The sequence below is a fragment of the Diadema antillarum genome, unplaced genomic scaffold (genome assembly GCF_040938485.1).
Source record: "Diadema antillarum isolate AM-2024a unplaced genomic scaffold, OU_Dant_1.0 seq00000409_RagTag, whole genome shotgun sequence".
Taxonomy (NCBI): Eukaryota; Metazoa; Echinodermata; class Echinoidea; order Diadematoida; family Diadematidae; genus Diadema; species Diadema antillarum.
In genome coordinates, this window is record NW_027271396.1 from 48,898 (window position 1) to 68,046 (window position 19,149).

At 38.3% G+C, this 19,149-nt stretch overlaps 1 protein-coding gene across 1 annotated transcript in view; it reads left to right on the forward strand.

Annotated features, from left to right (window-relative positions):
* Positions 1-1,059: 1,059 nt before the first annotated feature.
* LOC139732277 (origin recognition complex subunit 3-like) overlaps positions 1,060-19,149 on the forward strand; it is a 31,722-nt gene continuing 13,632 nt past the window's right edge. Inside the window, exons 1-8 of the mRNA XM_071643149.1 lie at positions 1,060-1,116; positions 1,211-1,259; positions 8,712-8,815; positions 12,115-12,265; positions 13,450-13,610; positions 16,406-16,501; positions 16,717-16,886; positions 18,539-18,698. Of these exons, the coding sequence (XP_071499250.1) occupies positions 1,060-1,116; positions 1,211-1,259; positions 8,712-8,815; positions 12,115-12,265; positions 13,450-13,610; positions 16,406-16,501; positions 16,717-16,886; positions 18,539-18,698 (948 nt within the window). The remainder of the gene's footprint in view (positions 1,117-1,210; positions 1,260-8,711; positions 8,816-12,114; positions 12,266-13,449; positions 13,611-16,405; positions 16,502-16,716; positions 16,887-18,538; positions 18,699-19,149) is intronic.

Consider the following 19,149-nt stretch of genomic DNA (forward strand, 5'->3'; position numbering starts at 1 on the left):
CTTTCCAAACCCTATAGACCTTGATATAATATATATATATATATATATATATATATATATATATACACAGTGATGATGCACAAGCGGAATAAGAGCTAAATTTCGTGATTTAGCTTTTAACACTTCCCTGAAAAAAAAACCACTTATTTACTTGCTTCATCTATCTTTTGATTTCTTTTTTGCGGAAAAAAATGTAAGTATTTCACCAAAGGTTTTGCACCTGATCGCTGAATTTCACGTCTGAAAATGCAAAATCATCCTCCTGTTGGAGGAGATATACCCCGAACCCTCCTACACCCTCGTTTTCATGCTTTTTCTGTTTACTGAACAGACAGCGTTCCTGATATTCATCGTAATACAATAAATTTATTTCAATGGTAACATTTTTGGGGCAAATTGCGTTCAAAAATGATCTATATTAGAATAGATATTATACCTTACTTACACTCATGGGACCGTTTTAAGTTGATAAAGCACGCAAAAATACATCAAATTGCACCGTTTACAACATCAAAGTGTAAAAAGTTCTCACGGGGAGGGGGGGGGGAACATCCTCCTCCAATACCACCCCCTCCCCCCGTAAGATCAAATTTAATTCTGAGGGCTGCACGTCGGTGCTATTATACTAGTATACTGTTTAATATAATAAGAGTATAGGAACCTACTACCCAACTTGGAAACTTGGAAATCGAAATAATGATGAACCTGTTGATGGTTTGGTGTAGCTATTGTTGCAGATTAATGCACTATATTTACTCAGAATTCTCTAGATCTACAGAAAATTCATTCTTTCTTGTCTTTATAGCCTGTCTTGTTTGGTCTCACACAAACATATCGCGAAAGTGCATGCTCAGGCACCACTGACGCACATGGCCTATAGCTGGATCACATCTGTTAGGTCCATGATCACATGGAAACTTCACCCACTGAAATTTATCCCGCTGAACGCCAGTTGGCGCACTCCTCGTTTCACTTTTTGACCGAGAGTTGGCAGTCTTTTATGGATCACAGTGTACGCATATCATACGATCTTTGGTGGCGCGTACTCCAAAACTGAGCATGGCAAACCGGGGGGTCTCATGTGGGGATAGCGGAATGACCAGCTCGATTTCAAAGGTTTGTAGAGTAGATACTTTTTATTCAGAAAACATAAACCCACAATGACAGATGCATCGATTATGGTCTATTCTACCGATTTTGTGTCTTACAGGGCTGCTTTGTATTCAAGTCAAAGAGGAAGAGAGAGCCGCTCGCTCCGGGTAAGTGAGCTGAATAATTCAGTCCCACATGTTAGAATTTATGTTAGCTCATCCGTCCATGGCCCTTCGTTTTCTTCTTCTTCTTCTTCTTCTTCTTCTTCTGCTTCTTCTTCTTCTTCTTCTTCTTCTTCTTCTTCTTCTTCTTCTTCTTCTTCTTCTTCTTCTTCTTCTTCTTCTTCTTCTTCTTCTTCTTCGCCTTCTTCTTCTTCTTCTTCTTCTTCTTCTTCTTCGAGTGACTGCTGCATGCCGATTATTCTGTCATGTTGTCAGGTAGGTCGGTATTGCACGGTGCAGTAGATTTTGAGTTTAAGAACAAACCAACATCATTTGTTTCGCTGAATAATAGATAATCCCATCAAGCAGGAGATTAGTAATAAAAGTTCATGATAAAGAATAATCAGTAATAATTGATTAACAAAGAATTTGATGTTTGGATCATGCACTTGTCAATTGTAGTCCCGGCCCCTGGATACCCGGGGATGGCCGGGACTTGCATTTCGCTTGCAATTTTCGGATGTTACACCACCTCGCCAAGTCCCGGCCAAGTCTCCGACAGGTCGGGCAAAATTTTCACGGAAATTCCCCCGCTAAGTCCCCGGCAGGCCGGGCAAAATTGAAGTAGAAATCCCTGGCCAATTCCCCGACAGTCCGGGCAATATTTGTGCAGAAATCTCCGGCCAAGTCCCCGACAAGCCGGGCATATTTGCATAGAAATCCCCGGCCAAGTCCCGACCCTCAATAATAATAATAATAATAATAATTGCATTTATATGGCGCTTCATACTGACGTTTCTAAGCGCACTTTGCTACTCATACAAATAGACTAGAAAACACAATAACATTAACAAAATTAACGTTAACAGTAACAAAAGAAGAAGAAAGAAAAGAAAAGAAAAATACATGTGATACAATGGTACAATAATTGATAACTGTGTGCGCCTCCAGAAAAAAAAAAAAAAAAATATTACAGCTGATTAAACAGGTGAGTTTTAAGAAGAATTTTAAATGATTCGACAGATGAGGCATTCTGAATATAAAGAGGAAGTTTATTCCAAAGAGTGGGAGCAATGGAAGAGAAGGCTCGGTCACCATAACGGGTTTTTGTACGTGGGCCATGAAGTAATTGGAGAGAGGAAGATGAACGGAGGGGTCTGGCAGAAGAGGAGGAGCGGAGAGAGACTAGGTTTTGAAGATATATGGGTGCAAGATTACGTGTGATTTTGTACGTCAGAAGTAGGATCTTGAAAGTAATACGGGAATGTACTGGAAGCCAATGGAGTGAGCAGAGAACAGGAGATATATGGTTATGTCTCCTACTAAGGGAGACTAATCTAGCGGCTGAATTTTGGATACGTTGGAGAGGGGATATGTGAGAAAGAGGGAGGCCGGCAAGGAGGGAGTTGCAGTAGTCCAGATAGGAGGAGACGAAGGCATGGACGAGCCGCTCAGCTGATGATTGATCAAGCAGACGCCTGATCTTCCCTATTTTGAAAATACCCCATGATGCAGACTTACAAATGTTTGTGATATGGTGTTTAAGAGTTAAGTGTTTGTCCAAAGTAAAGCCAAGGTCTCTAACACAGTCAGAGACCTTAATAATCCCATCCCGAGTAGTTAGATCTGGTAGAGGAACTGTGCTCCTAAACTGTGAAGAGAAATGGATGAGTTCAGACTTGTCTTCGTTCAGACGGAGTCTGTTGGCAGTGGACCAGGTTTTGATGTCGTTGAGACATTCTCTCAGTGAATTAACAGCAGCAATCCTGTCGCCAGGTGACATAGTTATGTAAATTTGAGTGTCGTCAGCATACATAGCGTAGTTGACTCCATGATGACAATTGATGATTCTGGTGAGTGGACCTGTGTAGAGGAGAAAAAGAAGGGGGCCGGCAACGGATCCTTGCGGAACTCCGCAGCTGATAGGACTAGGACGTGACCAGGTCCCATTGATTATCACCCTCTGTCTGCGATCTTGAAGATATGACTTGATCCATTGGATGGCAGTGCCTGTGATGGAATAGTCATTACTAAGTCGTTGTAGTAGCAACGTGTGGTCGAGCGTGTCAAACGCAGCCGAATAGTCAAGAAGAAGAAGAGCAGCCTCATTGCCCTTGTCGACAGCAAGAAGGAGATCGTTGAGCACTTTCAACAAGGCAGTTTCTGTTGAGTGGAGGTTGCGGTATGCTGACTGGTTTGTAGGAAGCAGATGATTACTGTCAACATAAGACATTAACTGTGTAGACACAATCCTTTCAAGAAGCTTACTCACAAATGGCAGATTGGCAATTGGTCGGTAATTGCTCAGGACATCGGGATCTAGGTTCGGTTTCTTCAACAGAGGGGAAACAAGAGATGTCTTGAAAGGTATTGGAACTATACCCGATGACAATGATGTGTTAATGATGTTTTTTAGAACTGGAAGCAGCTCATCAAGGCACTCTTTGAGCAGCCAAGTTGGAAGAGGGTCCAGACTGCAAGATTTTGGTGGAGATAGCATGATGAGACGTCGAAGCTGTTCATCAGTGACTGGATTAAACTCACTCATGTTGCAGTTCAAAGAGTTCTCAGGAGCCTGGACGGATAACTCCAAATGGTTCACGTCAGATACAAAGGAAGACACAATATCATCGATTTTCTTCATGAAGAATATACTGAACCTGTGCGCCAGTTCTGAATCAGATGAGTGTTCAGGATAAATAGAAGAGTCAGAAGGGGTGGACAGTTTCTTCACGAAGTTGAATAGTCGTTTCGAGTCAGCATTGGCGATCTCTTTTCTCAGGTACTGGGACTTTGCATCAGTAATCAGACTGTAGTACAGCTCACATTCTTGACGATACAGGTCCATGTCAGTCTGCATGCCGGACTTCAACATGCGACGTTCAGCACGACGCCGACGCCTCCTGGCCTCCCTAACCTCATCAGAGAACCAAGGGGCATTGGGTCTAATTGTCACAGTCACGGTTTTAACAGGGGCATGCTTGTCCAACAGATTACTCAGCATGTCATTATACATTGAAATTGCTTCTGTAGGACAAGATGTACACTGGGAAGTCAACAAAGCCTGTTTAATATCCTGGCGGAAAGAGTTGGTGTCAATATTGCGAAGCTTTCTAAAGCTTACTTTCCTTCTAGGATTTGGTGGGCCTTTAAGATTAATGGCGGAAAGAATGGCGGAGTGATCAGATGGCAAAGATGGCAATACAGTGATATGGGAAATAATATCTTCAGATTTCCTACTAAAGACTAAATCAAGTGTGTGGCCTGCTTGGTGAGTGGCACCCTTAACATGTTGATGAAACCCAAAGGCTTCGACGGCATTGAGAAAAGACTGAGCGAAACTATCAGCAGAATCATCTACATGTATATTAAAGTCACCAAGAAGAATGGTTGGATGAGCATCAACAGCAGCACTCTCGAGGAGAGTTAAAAACTCATCAAGAAAGTCGTTGCTGGTAAAGGTGAAGGTGTGATGAGAGGAATGGGGTGGGCGATAAATGCAATAAACCCGAACAGTAGATGAAGAAGTGAGATGAATCGTGAAATCTAGCAGTTCAAAAGACATAAATTTGTGTGTGTCATTGACAACACAACGCGCAGCAAACCTATACAGGACGCAGATACCACCTCCTCTAGGCCTGGTCACACTGCCCAAAAGTTGCATAGACGCATGAATTATGCAAGAAATTGATTGTGCGTGCTTGTCCGTTGAGAATTTTTGCTGATTTACGCTATGAAAATCACCGATGAATTTCGCAAGAACTACGGAAATATTACTAAAAAATCAATAAACCACACACTTTCAGTGCATAGGCACTCAAAGGCCCCAAATAGGGCAAATTCGTGGTTGTGCGCGACGACTAAGGATAATATATCAGTCACATTTATGAATTCTGTATGAATCGCGCATGATTCGCACATTATGAACTTGATAGCGGCAACATTTTCGCAAACGATCACTGATATTCTGTGCATATTTCGCGCATTGTTTGCGTATGAATAATGTAAACTATGCAAAAATAAACAGCGCAATACTACTAATATTTAATGTTAATAAACATTACGGGGGGGGGAGGGGGGGGGCAGGTAAGGAGCAAGCGAGAGGGGGAGGGTTAGGGTTAGGGTTAGGGGCTTCCAATGGTGAGAACTTTTTGCATTTTGTTGTAAATGGTGCAATTTGATGCATGTTTTTGCATGTTTTATCGACTTGAAACGGCCCCACTTGTCTAAAAAGGTAACAGGATAATTTGATGTGAATTAGTATTGAACAATTTGCCTACAAAGTGGTAGCATTTATGGTAGTACGGCCTTGAGGCATAGATGTGGAACACATGCGGATGTGTAATTTTTCTGTTGTCAGAAAAAGCATTGCCATGGTAACCATAATTTTACCAAAACCTTGTGGATTGAATAACTTCGACATCATTCTAGAAATTAAGGTCAAATTTAGTACCGGTATGTATGATTATTGGGAGGTGTAGTCATGCAAGACACCAATGTGTTAAAGGTCCAGTTTACCTTTGGGAGCGGTGATTTAAAAAATGTTCAAGATATCACATTTGATGCTTATGTGTAGGTCTGTTGTATCACAAAACATCCTACCATATAAAATTTTCGCAATAAAGCCCTAAATATAAGAAGATATCAGTGTTTATTCTCAATAGACCGTAACTGTAGACGGTTTAGCCTGGAAACATTTTTGTTATAACTATTGTCCACATTTTGTGTATTTAACAACACTTAATATGCTGATTCAAATTCTTACATTGTTGTTTTTAGTCCTAACTCACATTTTAAAGCTATTTTGAAGCACTAATGCTGGGTTTTTGTTTCATCTGCAAATGGTAAATTATGCCTTTAATATAAGAAAAATGTGTTGCTATGGTAACCACTCTTTTTGTATCAAATTGAACCATTTAATCTATGAAGGTGAAATTTGGTGACAGGTGTGTATGATGGTCTTTAAGTGTAGTTTTGCAAAATGTCCTTTGTATTTGTATCGGACAATGTGTTGCCATGGTAATGGCATTTTTTTTTAATCCTGTGGAATGAACTTCTTCCACAGTTTTCAAGCAATTGAAATCAAATTTGGTAGACATTATGGCCCTGAGGTATAGATGTGGAACACATAATTTTTGTGTTTGTCACACAAACCGTTGCCATGGTAACCACAATTTTACCAAAACCTTGCAGATCAAATAACTTTTCCATCATTCAAGCCATTAAAGTCAAATTTAGTATGTATCATGACCTAGAAGTGTAGTTTTGCAAGACACCAATGTGTTACTGTATATGCCAATTTTTCGCGTACAGATATTTTCGCGAATCACAGTATCAGTGGCATTTTCGCGTGTTGTTAAATTCGCGATTGATAGTAGTAGTAGGGTCTACTGCCAAGCCCGAGAAACACGTACAAACACTTGCCAACGTACTCGTAACGTTTTTCCATTTGCATTGTGACTTTCAAAAAACATGAAAATAGAAACGACACTGTAGAAGATTTATAAAATTAAACAATTACGGCATTCACAAGTGCTCAGTACCTACCAAATGTTGCAACAAATAGACGACAAAGTTTCAGAGCTGCGCTAGCGCTAGCGAAATTTTTGCATGCATTCTATATACACGGCCCTGTCGCTGTACACATAGTGTCGCGCTAGCTACACCTAGCTGCGCATGGCGTCTGCACGGCCCTGCGCACACGGCGTCTGGTCAGGCTACATGTATCCCTAGGCCTCACCCGTGTACCCAACCACGTCGAGCCGATGTTCGTTCGCGTAAGGTAAAGTAGCACGGATATTGCACATTTTAATGCATGTTTAGCATCGTACTACACTTCCACATTTCGCGGTCGCACCCAAAGAGGTTTTCATAGAACCTCTTTGGTAGCACCGTAGCATACATACAATATAGTATGTGTACGTACTAGCCAATGTAACAGCCGCGTTCTGGTCCGGCCAGCGTTGGATGCATTTTGTCATCAATTTGTACATATATGACGGGGTAATATTTTCGCCTGTCTTTAATTTCGCGATCAGCCCGAAGCTCGCAAAATTCGCGAAAATAACGGCGTATAAAGTAGTGTAAGGAAAATTTGTTGCCATGGTAACCACTCATTTTTCTATCAAAATAAACCATTCAAGCTATGAAGGTCAAATTTGGTGTGTATGATGGTCTTTAAGTGTAGTTATGCAAAATGTCCCTTGTGCTTGTATCAGACAATGTGTTGCTATGGTAACCACACTTTTTACCCAAACCTTGTGGAACCAACTGTTACCATAGCACTCAAGCAACTGTGGTCACATTTTGTTTGTATGATAATGTATAAATATTGTGCGAGACACCACATGTGTTCATGCCAGACACATTTTTTGACAATGGCAAAAAGTGTATACTATAAAAAGCAACACTAGGGGCAGGGGTATAAATCACCTCCAGTGATAATTCTACTGTAGTTTCATTACAAATTCACCTAAAAGCAGTTTTCAATTTCTCAACTTTACTGATTTGCAGTCACTAGAGTCATGGTTCACTAATGCAAGGCTTCAATGTGCTGGTCACATGATGGAAAGCGAAGAAATCTTCAACAACAGTGTTCAACAAAAACAAAAATTCCCCTGGATATTGACCAATTCTGTGAGGCAGTTTGTGTATTATCGGCATGGGCAGCGCCATTACTGTGGTGGTTCAGCCGACCCCCCCTCCCACTCCCCCACCCCTCTCACGCGCACGGAATGAAAAACTGATGCATGGTTGCTTTAGCCAATAGGCGTCTTGTACTGAGTGCGCGAATGCTTGCTTAGTGTGCGAACTTTGTTACAAGTGCACGATAAACATGTTGCCCGTGGGGTGTGTGTGTGTGGGGGGGGGGGGGGGGGGGGGGGTAGGCTGGGACACTGCAAAATGAGCTAATGGCTGTGCCCAGTGCCACAAATTGTCTGCTGCCCTCAACGAACCCGAATCGGTCAATAGGCATAACATGACTTTAGTGCATACAATGCAGCCAGTTTGTCCTCAGAGCTATCCCATTATGTATCTAAAAGGCTGCTCACCACACGTCACCTACATTGTAGGTATTGGCAGTACCGAGAATTCATGAGCCTTCATCATCTAGAGGTAGTTAAACGTTAGTAGTGTTTCATTTTTGTTATCACTCAGCCTCTCCAGGGGTCGCACTTAACTTTTTTTTTAACTAGCCAGGCGGACTACTTAGAATCAATTTTGACACTGAAGCAATATTTTGGCTAGCCAGACGGACTAGTAACTTCAGAATTTTTCGATTTTTAGCTAGTCCGACGTGATTTCGGGTGGCCAATAGCCAGCAGACCATCGCCAATTTCGAACCCTGCTCTCTATAAAAGTAACATGCAAGTACTAGTACTTTGTTGATTTAAGCTATGCAGCATAACATGTGAAGTTTCAATTATTGTTTTGTCTCCTACTGTGGCTGAAATGTAGGTGACTATTTCATTCCTGAAAATAAGGCAGACACAAACAAGGATTGCAAGCTACGGTATGAAACCTGTGAGGTACAGTGGGATCTAATCAGTGAAGATGTTGAGGTAGGTTTTCTACAAACTTGGAATGAAAATTATGACACTTGTATTTATTTTTCCTTTTTACATATGGGCAAAAGAATGCAATCACATATTGCATTGAAAACCCAAGTATTCTTACTGTGAGAAAAAAAAAATTAGAGGCTATTGTTAAAGATAATTCCCTTTATACTGTCTAAGTTTAATATTTTTTTTTTTTAATTCATTTCAGTTCAATTCAATTCAACTTTATTTCACATCTTTAAAGAAAAATACATCATAAACAAAAGAAAAGGTACAACATAATTTATAGATCACATATAAAGACGTCAAAAAAATGCTAGGTATTACACAAAGTATACATGAAAATCAGATGAGATGACCTATCACACACACACACACACACATACACACACACAATAAGCGCAGCATATGCACATGGAAGGTAAAGCAGTATTTTTATTTCAACAGCTTTCTATAAAATTACGTATGAAATAAGTTCACAGCATTTTTTTTTCTTTAGAAGATGACTTCTAATTTGGCACATCTAAGTAATTGCTGTAACTTGTGTGCAAACTGTATACATTGTATTTTGTCAATATCGGACAATACATGTATATCGCTATGGTAAAAGCATTTTTTTAAATGAAAATCATACAAATTACCAGTGGATTTAGCTTACTCTCTCATTTGGAGGGCATTTGACTTGAGGTTTTGGCACATTCCACCAATCTTAGTTTCAGATGTGCATATTGAATCTCTCAGCAGTGCAGGATAATGTGTTGCCATGGTAATAACATTTTTTTTTTCAATTATATATAAAAATAAGGCATACAAAAGATTTGTGAATTGTGCTAACTCCCTCAGATTTTGATCATTTGACTTGAAATTCGGCACATATAACCAGAACAGTAGGTAGATGTGTAAACTTTATTTTTGTCATTGTTGAACAACTTGTCGCCATTGTAACAGCACTTCTTAAAGAAAATCATACAAAAATATTGTGGATTTGCCTCAGTCCCTTATTTCTTGAACATTTGATTTGAAATTTGGCACATGTGATCTTGATGCAAACTCCATCCCATACTTGCCAACTAGTAAGATTTTATCAGATTCAATAAGATTTTTTTTACGTTAAAAATAGCAAAATCAGATTTTCTGTCAGAAAAATCAGATTCAAAAAATATTTAGATATACCTTTCGTGTGTATTTTCTAAAGATTTGACCGAAAGTAAGATTTTTCACTTCAGTTTGCATATAAAATAAGATTTTTGCAATCCACGAGTAAGATATTTCATCTTGAAATGTTGGCAGGTATGCCATCCCTTTTCATTTTTTACAATGTGTTGCCATGGTAACAGTATTTTTAAAATGAAAATCACACAAAAATGTATATTTTGCTCATTTCCCCAACGTTTTATTATTTGACTTGAAATTTGGCACAATGTGATTGCTGTAGTACATAGATGTGCAGATTTCATATTTTGTCATCGTCAGACAATATATTGCCATATAATAACAGTATTTTTTATTAAATCATGCAAATTTTCAGTGGATTTAGCTAACTCCCTCTGTTTTTGAGCATTTGACTTGAGCTTTGGCACATTTGACAAATTGTTAATTTCATACATGAAGTAACCAAGTGACATGTTTATTTTGACAATAAAATCAGAAAATCAGCTTTTTGTTGAACATATCTTAAAAAACATATTTAGTAAGTCCATTCAAAAGTGAGAGAAAACTAACATTCCAAACTAGAAATGAAGCATGTCAGCATACAAAATGTGCAGTGTATGGAGTAAAAACGTGGTTCCTTGTGTCAGCAGGACACTGTGGTGGCCACGTACACAAGGGATCCTTCCATTTTGGCATCTCAGTGTCTAGTTTACACTAGTTTCGTAATGTTTGTTGCAATGTATGTGGTCATTTTTAAATACAGAAAATCAACTACTCTTTTCAAGAGTCACACAACCCCTATTATGGGCCAGGAAAGAAGATTCTCGGAGATTCCTGGTGTAGGCCTAAGTGGGACACCAAATTTTTATTCTGCATTTTGTTTTGTTTTTCAAATTAACACTGACAATGTCAAGAAACCACAGCTACATTGTATAAAATATGCAAATGAGGTGCAATTATTATTGTATTATCATTGTAATAAAACAAAAACATGAGCTATCAATAAGCCCTGATGTAATATTTCACGGAACACCAAAGCAGGGCTGCCATTTGTGAAAATTACAATTGGTCATACTTTTCATTTTGTTGTTTCTTTCACCCAATTTTTTTTCAAAATCTTTAAAACTATGTGCGTGTCACCAAAATAACAAACAGTCCAACATATATGGATTCCACCCTTATAAGCTAAGGTTCCTTGTGGGTTGTGTAATCAATTTTGGGGACACCAAATCTTAGGGCCTAACGTACATGCGGAACTTAATTCTTGAGATTCACTCATTCAAAAAAATCTTCATTTGATGCATGATTTTTGTTTATAGTATTCAAAACTTGTCTTTTATCATTTTTAAGCCATGAAAAATCATTGATCCACCAATAAACTGTACTTTGTAAATAAATCTGTCAAAATGGTATTACAGTAAAAATGTCACACAATTTTGCCAATAGATGTCATGATTTTGTACTTTCTTTTTTTGTTTGTGAAAATGTATGCAGTATTTGTAGCAAATTTTATTTGCCTTCAATAACAATAAGAGTGAAATTACTGTAGACTCGTACTTTGTAAGCAATGGCATGATGAAACTAATAAAAATGGTATTTAACCAGTTGGACCGTTTTTAATGGAATTACCCAAATATAAATTTCAGCCGTGCCAAGCATATTTTTCTGCAATGCGGAACAATGATTATGTTTCCATGTTAACATAATTTTTTTTTTTCATGTAAAGCATACAAATGTACTGTGGATTGAGCCAACTCCCTTTCAAGCATTTGCCTTGAAATTTGACCTAGAGCTATGAAATGAAGTTGTGCAAACTTCATCTTTTATCATTGTCACATAATGTGTTGCCATGGTAACAATATGTTTAAATAAAAATCACAAAGATATAGTGGATTGCACTAACTACCCCAGTGTTTGAACTTTGACATGAGATTTGGCACATACGACCACTGTACATGTAGTTTAAAGATGAGCAAAACACATCTTTTGTCAGTGTTGAACAACGCATTGCCATGGTAAACCCATTTCTTTGTTCAGTGAAAAAGAAAAAAAAAAAGGAACATTGAGGAATGAGCTAACTCTCTTAGGTTAAGATGGGGAAATTAATCATATTCATTGAGTTATTGTTGTTGTTCTCGTTGTTATGATAGGTGTTGCAGACAGAGGTAAACAGGAAGATATTTGATGACCTCCTCAGCTTTATCAAAAATGCTCAGGCTGGATTCAACTTGGATTTTCAGCCAACAGGAAGCAACTCTAAATTTCAGCAAAGAGAGATACCAACAGCAGCATTTGTCACAGGTTAGTGTTTTGTGTCAAGAATTCATTTGTCACAGGTTAGTGTTTGTGTAGAGATTTCATTTGTTTACAGGTTAGTGTTTGTGTCAAGAATTCATTTGTCACAGGTTAGTGTTTGTGTCAAGAATTCATTTGTCACAGGTTAGTGTTTGTGTAGAGATTTCATTTGTTTACAGGTTAGTGTTTGTGTCAAGAATTCATTTGTCACAGGTTAGTGTTTGTGTAGAGATTTCATTTGTCACAGGTTAGTGTTTGTGTCAAGAATTCAAGTCACTTTAGATTCATGAGTAGTGACTCTCACAGCATTTTTTTTTTTTTTTTTTGCAAAACAAAAACTATTAGTGCAAAATTGAAGAACTATTTTACCTGAAATTTCTGTACACCTAATGCAAGCATGAATGATGACGGAATAGTGTCATGTGATTATTGAGCAGTTATTTGTTGCTTGAAGGGTTATTTGAAGTAGTAATTTGTTGAAGACTCAATGAAAGGTCAAGGACAAGGCCACAAAATCATCAGTCTTTCACTGGATACCGGTACTCTAAAGTGATTTTTTAGATTTAATGCAAGAAATGTGTGGCTCCAAGAAACAAGGTTTCAGTTTAATATACCAAAACCAGGGGCAGATCCAGGAATTCCGAAATGGGGAGGCGCTTTTGCAAAATGAAATGAGGGCGCATGCACCCCAACTTATTTTTCTTGTTATTTCTTTTGTTTTAACCTCTGGATCCGCTACTGAAAACCAGTATTCTAGATCAAGGAAGATCATTAGTTAAAAGAATATGGAGTAGGAGATCAAACATACAGAAATCAAACAAGTTGATACGAAAGGGTTGCTTTGGGAGAACAAAACGAGTGTTTACATCATGATCTTTAGCCCTTTTCTAGCATTGTCTCACAGTGAAAAATGTTGGAAATTTAGTGCTTTACTGTACACAATGCATTTGATTTGTGTGCCCTTTTATCAATGGATTAATCTTTGATTATGTGTCGTCTGTTCAAAGAAGTGAGGTATGGAGATATTCATGATGTTATGTGAGTTGCCACAGAAACGTGGTCATTCACAACATGACTGCAGGGATCAATTTACAGTTGCTGACCATAACGTTGCATTTTCTTTTCACCTGCATTAGGGTACAGTAAAACATGTTCATAAGCTGTATGTATACTGTGTTTATGCCATGCAGGTGTGAATGTCACAGATCACCATGATATTTTCAACAAGTTGACCTCTGTGTTCCATGAAAGAGTGAGCCCTCATGTGGCCAGTCTGACATCAAAGGACTGCACTACACTGAAGAGCCTGATGGGTGCACTGGTGTCCCAGCTCATGGGCATAGAGTACTTGGTGAGGTGACACCTAAAGTAGGATTTCACTCTTCACACTTACTCTCCTTTTCTGTGCTAAGCTGATTGGTTTGTCTCCACTCAATTAGCGGTCAAGTCATATAGTGTTTGGGGGTTTGGTGTAACATTATGAATCCTAATGCCACATTTCGTATTTCTAGCATTCTTGATTTTATTTGTTTTCTTTACCACACACCCATACCAATGACAAGAAATTTGTAGACTGTCATTATACTTTGCCTGGTATGCTACATGAAATATGTAGATCTATGTACTTGTCTGATAACTGTAGCTATACAAGGCACATACATGTACAATTGTACATGTAGAAAGAATTTGATGCAATAGTAACTGTCAATTTGAGCCAAATGGATCAAGTCAGCTGTTTGGATCATCATATACCATCCAGCATCCATTATGTGTTGTATGATATCAAACATGTATGTTATTGGTAAACTTTATCACATTTTGGAACTGGTAGCTAAAATTTGACTAAATTGGCTACAATCATCAAGCATTGAGAGGATGACAGTTTGTAGAACTGATATTGTCAGATGAATAGACACGAATATAGCTGTAGTCAGTTGTGTGCCATTTATTGCATTGAAGGGTCAAGGGCAAAGGGCATTCTATAATACTTTGGCTGAACCTTACAGTCCCAAGTGCACCTTCAGCCAGGAATGTCCAGGTAAAGCAGAATTAGATTACAGAGAGAGGGAGAGAGAAAGAGAGCAATAAGTAGACAATAATTGCATTAAAGGATAAGGTGACAGGTCCAAAGTCAAGGTCAAAGGTAACTTATATTTTAATATATTGGCAATCATGTTTCAGGTCACTGTAAACAAAACGGGATAAATGTGAGACGTAAAATGGGGTGAATGCAGAAGGTGACAGCACGAAATAGACAGTAGCAAAACTTTGAGGAGGTCCATAGTGTGACATAATGAGACAGGAGAATGAAGTTTGATAGTCTTCATGTTCACCAGGGCTGGGACTGAAATGAACAAGACTAGAATATGGAGGGGGAAAGTGGAGAATATCCCATAGCACACTACAATGTTTCAGGTAAACGACTGCTGAGGCCCCTTGGAAAGTGGTTTAAACAGGGGCGGATGGGGGGGGGGGGGAGGGGGGAGGGGGGGCACAACCGACACATGCCCCCTTTATTTTTCTTTAAAAACAAAAGAAATACAAAGGAAAAAATGAAATGAAACCTGGAAGTAGAACCAGAAATGTAAGTTGCCCCCCCTCCCTTTACAGAATTCCTGGATGTGCCTCTGGTTTAAATGTGGTATTAAGTAAGGGCTTTCCAGTCATCTGCTGCCTGTAGGAGTCAAAATACTTTATTTGTTGTGACACATTCATTGGCCAGGGTATATCATGTTTCATGAATTTTAACTTTACCCTGGTACTAAATTAAGAATAAATCCCAATATGTGCCTTGAATGAAACTTAGCAGAAGAGATGGAAAGGCAAATGTACAGTAATACAAGAGAAGAGAGAGAGAGGAAAAAAATCAGCTCCAATGGAATAAATCACTTTTGAAATTGCCTACACACGTGTACATTTAGTTAGTGTTCATGGTACATAATGGTATTATGGTACATGTATGGAAAGTCAGCTGTGTCTTACATAAAGGTTTGCTGTGTGCTATGTTGCAATGAAATTCAAGTATGCCATAGTGAATGGAGTAAAATCAGACAAAGAATATTGAAAATAAGAGTGATAGAATTCCAGAGTTTCAGAGGTTTTTTGCAAAGCACTGACGTTAGCAGCAACGAGAGATGATAATTATTATCACTGCATTCCTTATCAATCAAAGGAAAGAGTTCCAATGCGTGGGTGTCTTCAAAGACAAATGATACCATACAGTGATAAGGGTTGTTTGTAGATTTTCACTTTAGTTCTAAAACATGATTCTTATTAAAGTTTAGTTCAGAAAACGATGTTAGAGCAATTACTTTTTGTAACCAATTCTGAGAATATGCATGTGTTGTAATGGTATACATAGCATAATATGGATCTTATGCACCAGTGTGTTTTCTGTATACTGTGATGGAATTTAGGTTTACATGAATTTATGATTTTAAACCCAATTTGATAAAGGTCAGTTTATTGTACCGGTATTCATTATTTTTCCATTTCTTGAAGTCCTCATGATCATGGCCTAAATTGCACTTCAAACTAGAGAAGCGCTCTCAGAGCGCAGACCTCCGCCAAGCATGCAGCTTATTTCCATCACTGATCTTGTTCTTCCATAGAGATATCAGTGATTTTCACCCATACGTAATAGCATGCTGAAAGTGTGTATATTAGTGTGCTGAAAGTCTCCTGATTTCCCAATATACAGTTTGTAGAAGCCTTTGTTACATTGTACATCATAAACCCTCAGCTGCACAGCGCGCCTCGCCCTAGCAGAAACCAGAACATGCACTTTAGTGCGTGCATACAAACCCCAAATACGCGCAGCCTGAACTCCCAAGTTCATTGACCCTACCTGCCAAAATATCAAAAATCCTTCATAAATTCCCCCCAAATTCTCGGATCACTACCAAAAGTTAATCGTTTGTTACTTGTGTCATTCTCAACCTTTCCTGCAAGTTTCATCCCAACTACTTTTTGAGTTATTTTGCACACGGACAATCTAACTAACTAACGAACTAACTAACGAACAAACCAACGGTAATGAAAATGTAACCTCCTCTCTTGGCGGAGGTAAAAATAGCTAGTGGCATTTTAATCTGTATGACAGGTGATATGAAATGATAATGTGCCGATTTTGTTTTTTTATCTCAGGTTTCTGAGGATGATGAGACATGCCCAGATGTTAACCTAAAGAAAGTTCCCTGCACCTTCCCTGTTCTCCAGACATGGTACAAGGACAATGTCCAAGTGAGACTTTCATCATTTCGCTCTAGTATGCTTAATTTGGTTTTATAATACTTCATTCCATGTTGTGGAAGGCAGAAAATTTTCTAACACTTTAGATAAGTTTACATGCATCTAAGAAAGAAGTAAATGGTATCACCCCTAATCTTTCAAAAATTGCAAGTTACTGTATAGATGCTATATGAAATATGGTATTTGCTTTTTCTTTGTCTATGCAGAAGCAGAAATCATGCATCTCCACTGTCTTCAAATCACCACGTCGCTCCAGGAAAAGGCGGTCAGCCAGCGGTCCTGTTTCCTACCCAGAATTCCCTCCCATTATTATTATCTTTGAGGATATTGAGGGATTCAAACCTGTTGTCATCCAGGACTTCATTCATATTTGCAGGTGAGTTAAAAGGTTTTGATGCTATCTTGATTTGCCAATAACGATTGGATAGTTAATGAGTGCAACAAGAAATGCCGGAGGTGTTAGAGGGAGAAAAGGAATTCTTTTTGTTTTTAAGATTACTGCTTAGAATCAAACAAGGCAAAATATCATTATATAAGGGCTTTATTGTCAGGTTGATGAGTCAATGAAAAGTGTGTGTGTGTGTGTGTGTGTGTTTGTGTTTGTTTTGTTTTGTTTTGTTGAGCCGAGCCATTATAATTGTAATAAGAGTATCATCTTTGAACTGTACTATAGAAAGCTCTTGTGTCCTGGTAACCCAGTGAAATTTTGGAAGATTTTTTATATAATTATACAAATTATATTTACAATCTTAGATTTCATTTTTTATTGATGATCATGTCTTCCTCATCTACCACTCAAATACTTTGGCATCATAATTATGTCCTATTAGCAGGGATCATCTGCAGGTTACTAACTTGTATGTTGATTGTACCTCTGCTGCAAAGTGACACAGGAGGCATTATTTTATGGGTTGTCCATACAATGTATGTCCTTTTTTCAGTACATCCATTTGTTCTTTCATCCTTCCTCACATCAGTCCCTTATCAATTTTATGGACAACGTAAACTGAGAACTGTTAAAAGTATTCCATGAAACTTAGCATTTGTATGTATGAGTTGACGAAGTAGTACCTTTCACTTTTCAGTGCACATGCTCAAAGGTTGAAGGTCAAGTCAAATTCTTGAAATGTCACTACTTGAAGCTGTTATATGCAAGGTATACATGAATGAGGTCCCAGACATTTTCGCCATTTGACACTAAGACTATAATCGTTAAGGTGCAGTATTGCCCTACCATACCTATATGACAACATTTTTGCATTTTGTTTAGTTAAAGGTCCAACCAGGATTTGCGAAGTTGATGAAAATAAGAGTGTAGACATTATATCCCCATATCTGTGGAATGCCAGAATATTTTCTCATGAAGTGTAGTGTATACTTGTATTATTACCAAAGAAAGATTGTCTGTAGGGAAAGTTTTTGGCCCTAAGATCAGTGGTGAAAAGTCAAGCAAAAATGCTAAAATTTCATATACGTAAGGTCTCTGAAATGGCTCCAGGTATCTTCATGAAACTTTAAAATAGTACAATACATTGCCTTACATTTTGTTTTCAACATATTGGGCCATGAGGTCAAAGGTCAAAGGCTACCTTGAAATGTTAAGATCACATTATTTTATGCTGAAAGTACAACATTTTCCCCCATACCCTGAAAATGACTGGCACTACTTACTTGGTGATTAGACTTGGTACATACACTGTACAATGTATGTGCATTACCGCACAATGGATATGTAGGGATAGTTGTTTTTTGGTTTTTTTTAGGCATAGGGTTAAATGTTGGGTGAAAATAATAAAAATATGACCTGTTTTCCATATTTTGAGTGGCTCTAAGTATTGTCCTGAAGATGTGTGTATCATTTTCAGATAATGAGTATTTGCCAGTCATGTTTAATGAAATATAAAATCTCACATTTTTAGTATGTAGTGTAAACCTACATATTGGGAGAACAATGCGATGTGGTGGAGCTATATACCAGTCACCATTGTATGATTTCAAGTCTTTATACCTCTGACATTTAACCTTCAGTCAGTATCTTGACAAGCTGCCCATAGTGTTAACCTTTGGCATTGCAACCTCTGTGGGAGTGATCCATCGACTGCTTCCCCAGTCTGCCTCCTCATGTCTCAGTATGGAGAAATTCCAAGCTGAACCATCATCAGTGTACCTCTCACAAGTCATTGACAAAGTAAGTCTTATGTGAGTAAAGTCTATTTTCCCCACTCAGTGAGGTTGGACAGTTCATTTTATCAATAGAACCCTCTTCTGTGCTATCCTGTGAGTTGGGTCAATGTTGGTAATATGGTTTTCTTTGATTTTTTCTTACCATGTCTTCTAGGGTCTTTCACATTAGTTGACTCCTCCCAGCAACTTAGATATCCATATTCTTTAGAGTATGATATAATGTTAACATGTGAATAGTTTTATCATTTGGAGTAATAAATCGTAAGAAAATATATTCTGTGTAGACTGTGCAGGACTATTGATACCACTACTGTCTGCAACTCAATTTGAAATGATACACTTATGTACTTTTAGGACATGATGTAAAGGCTTATTCCTCTTGAGATATGTACAGTGCATATCCACAAAAAAAAAATGAAATCCAATTTTGGAGGGCTACTATTTCATAATTGTCA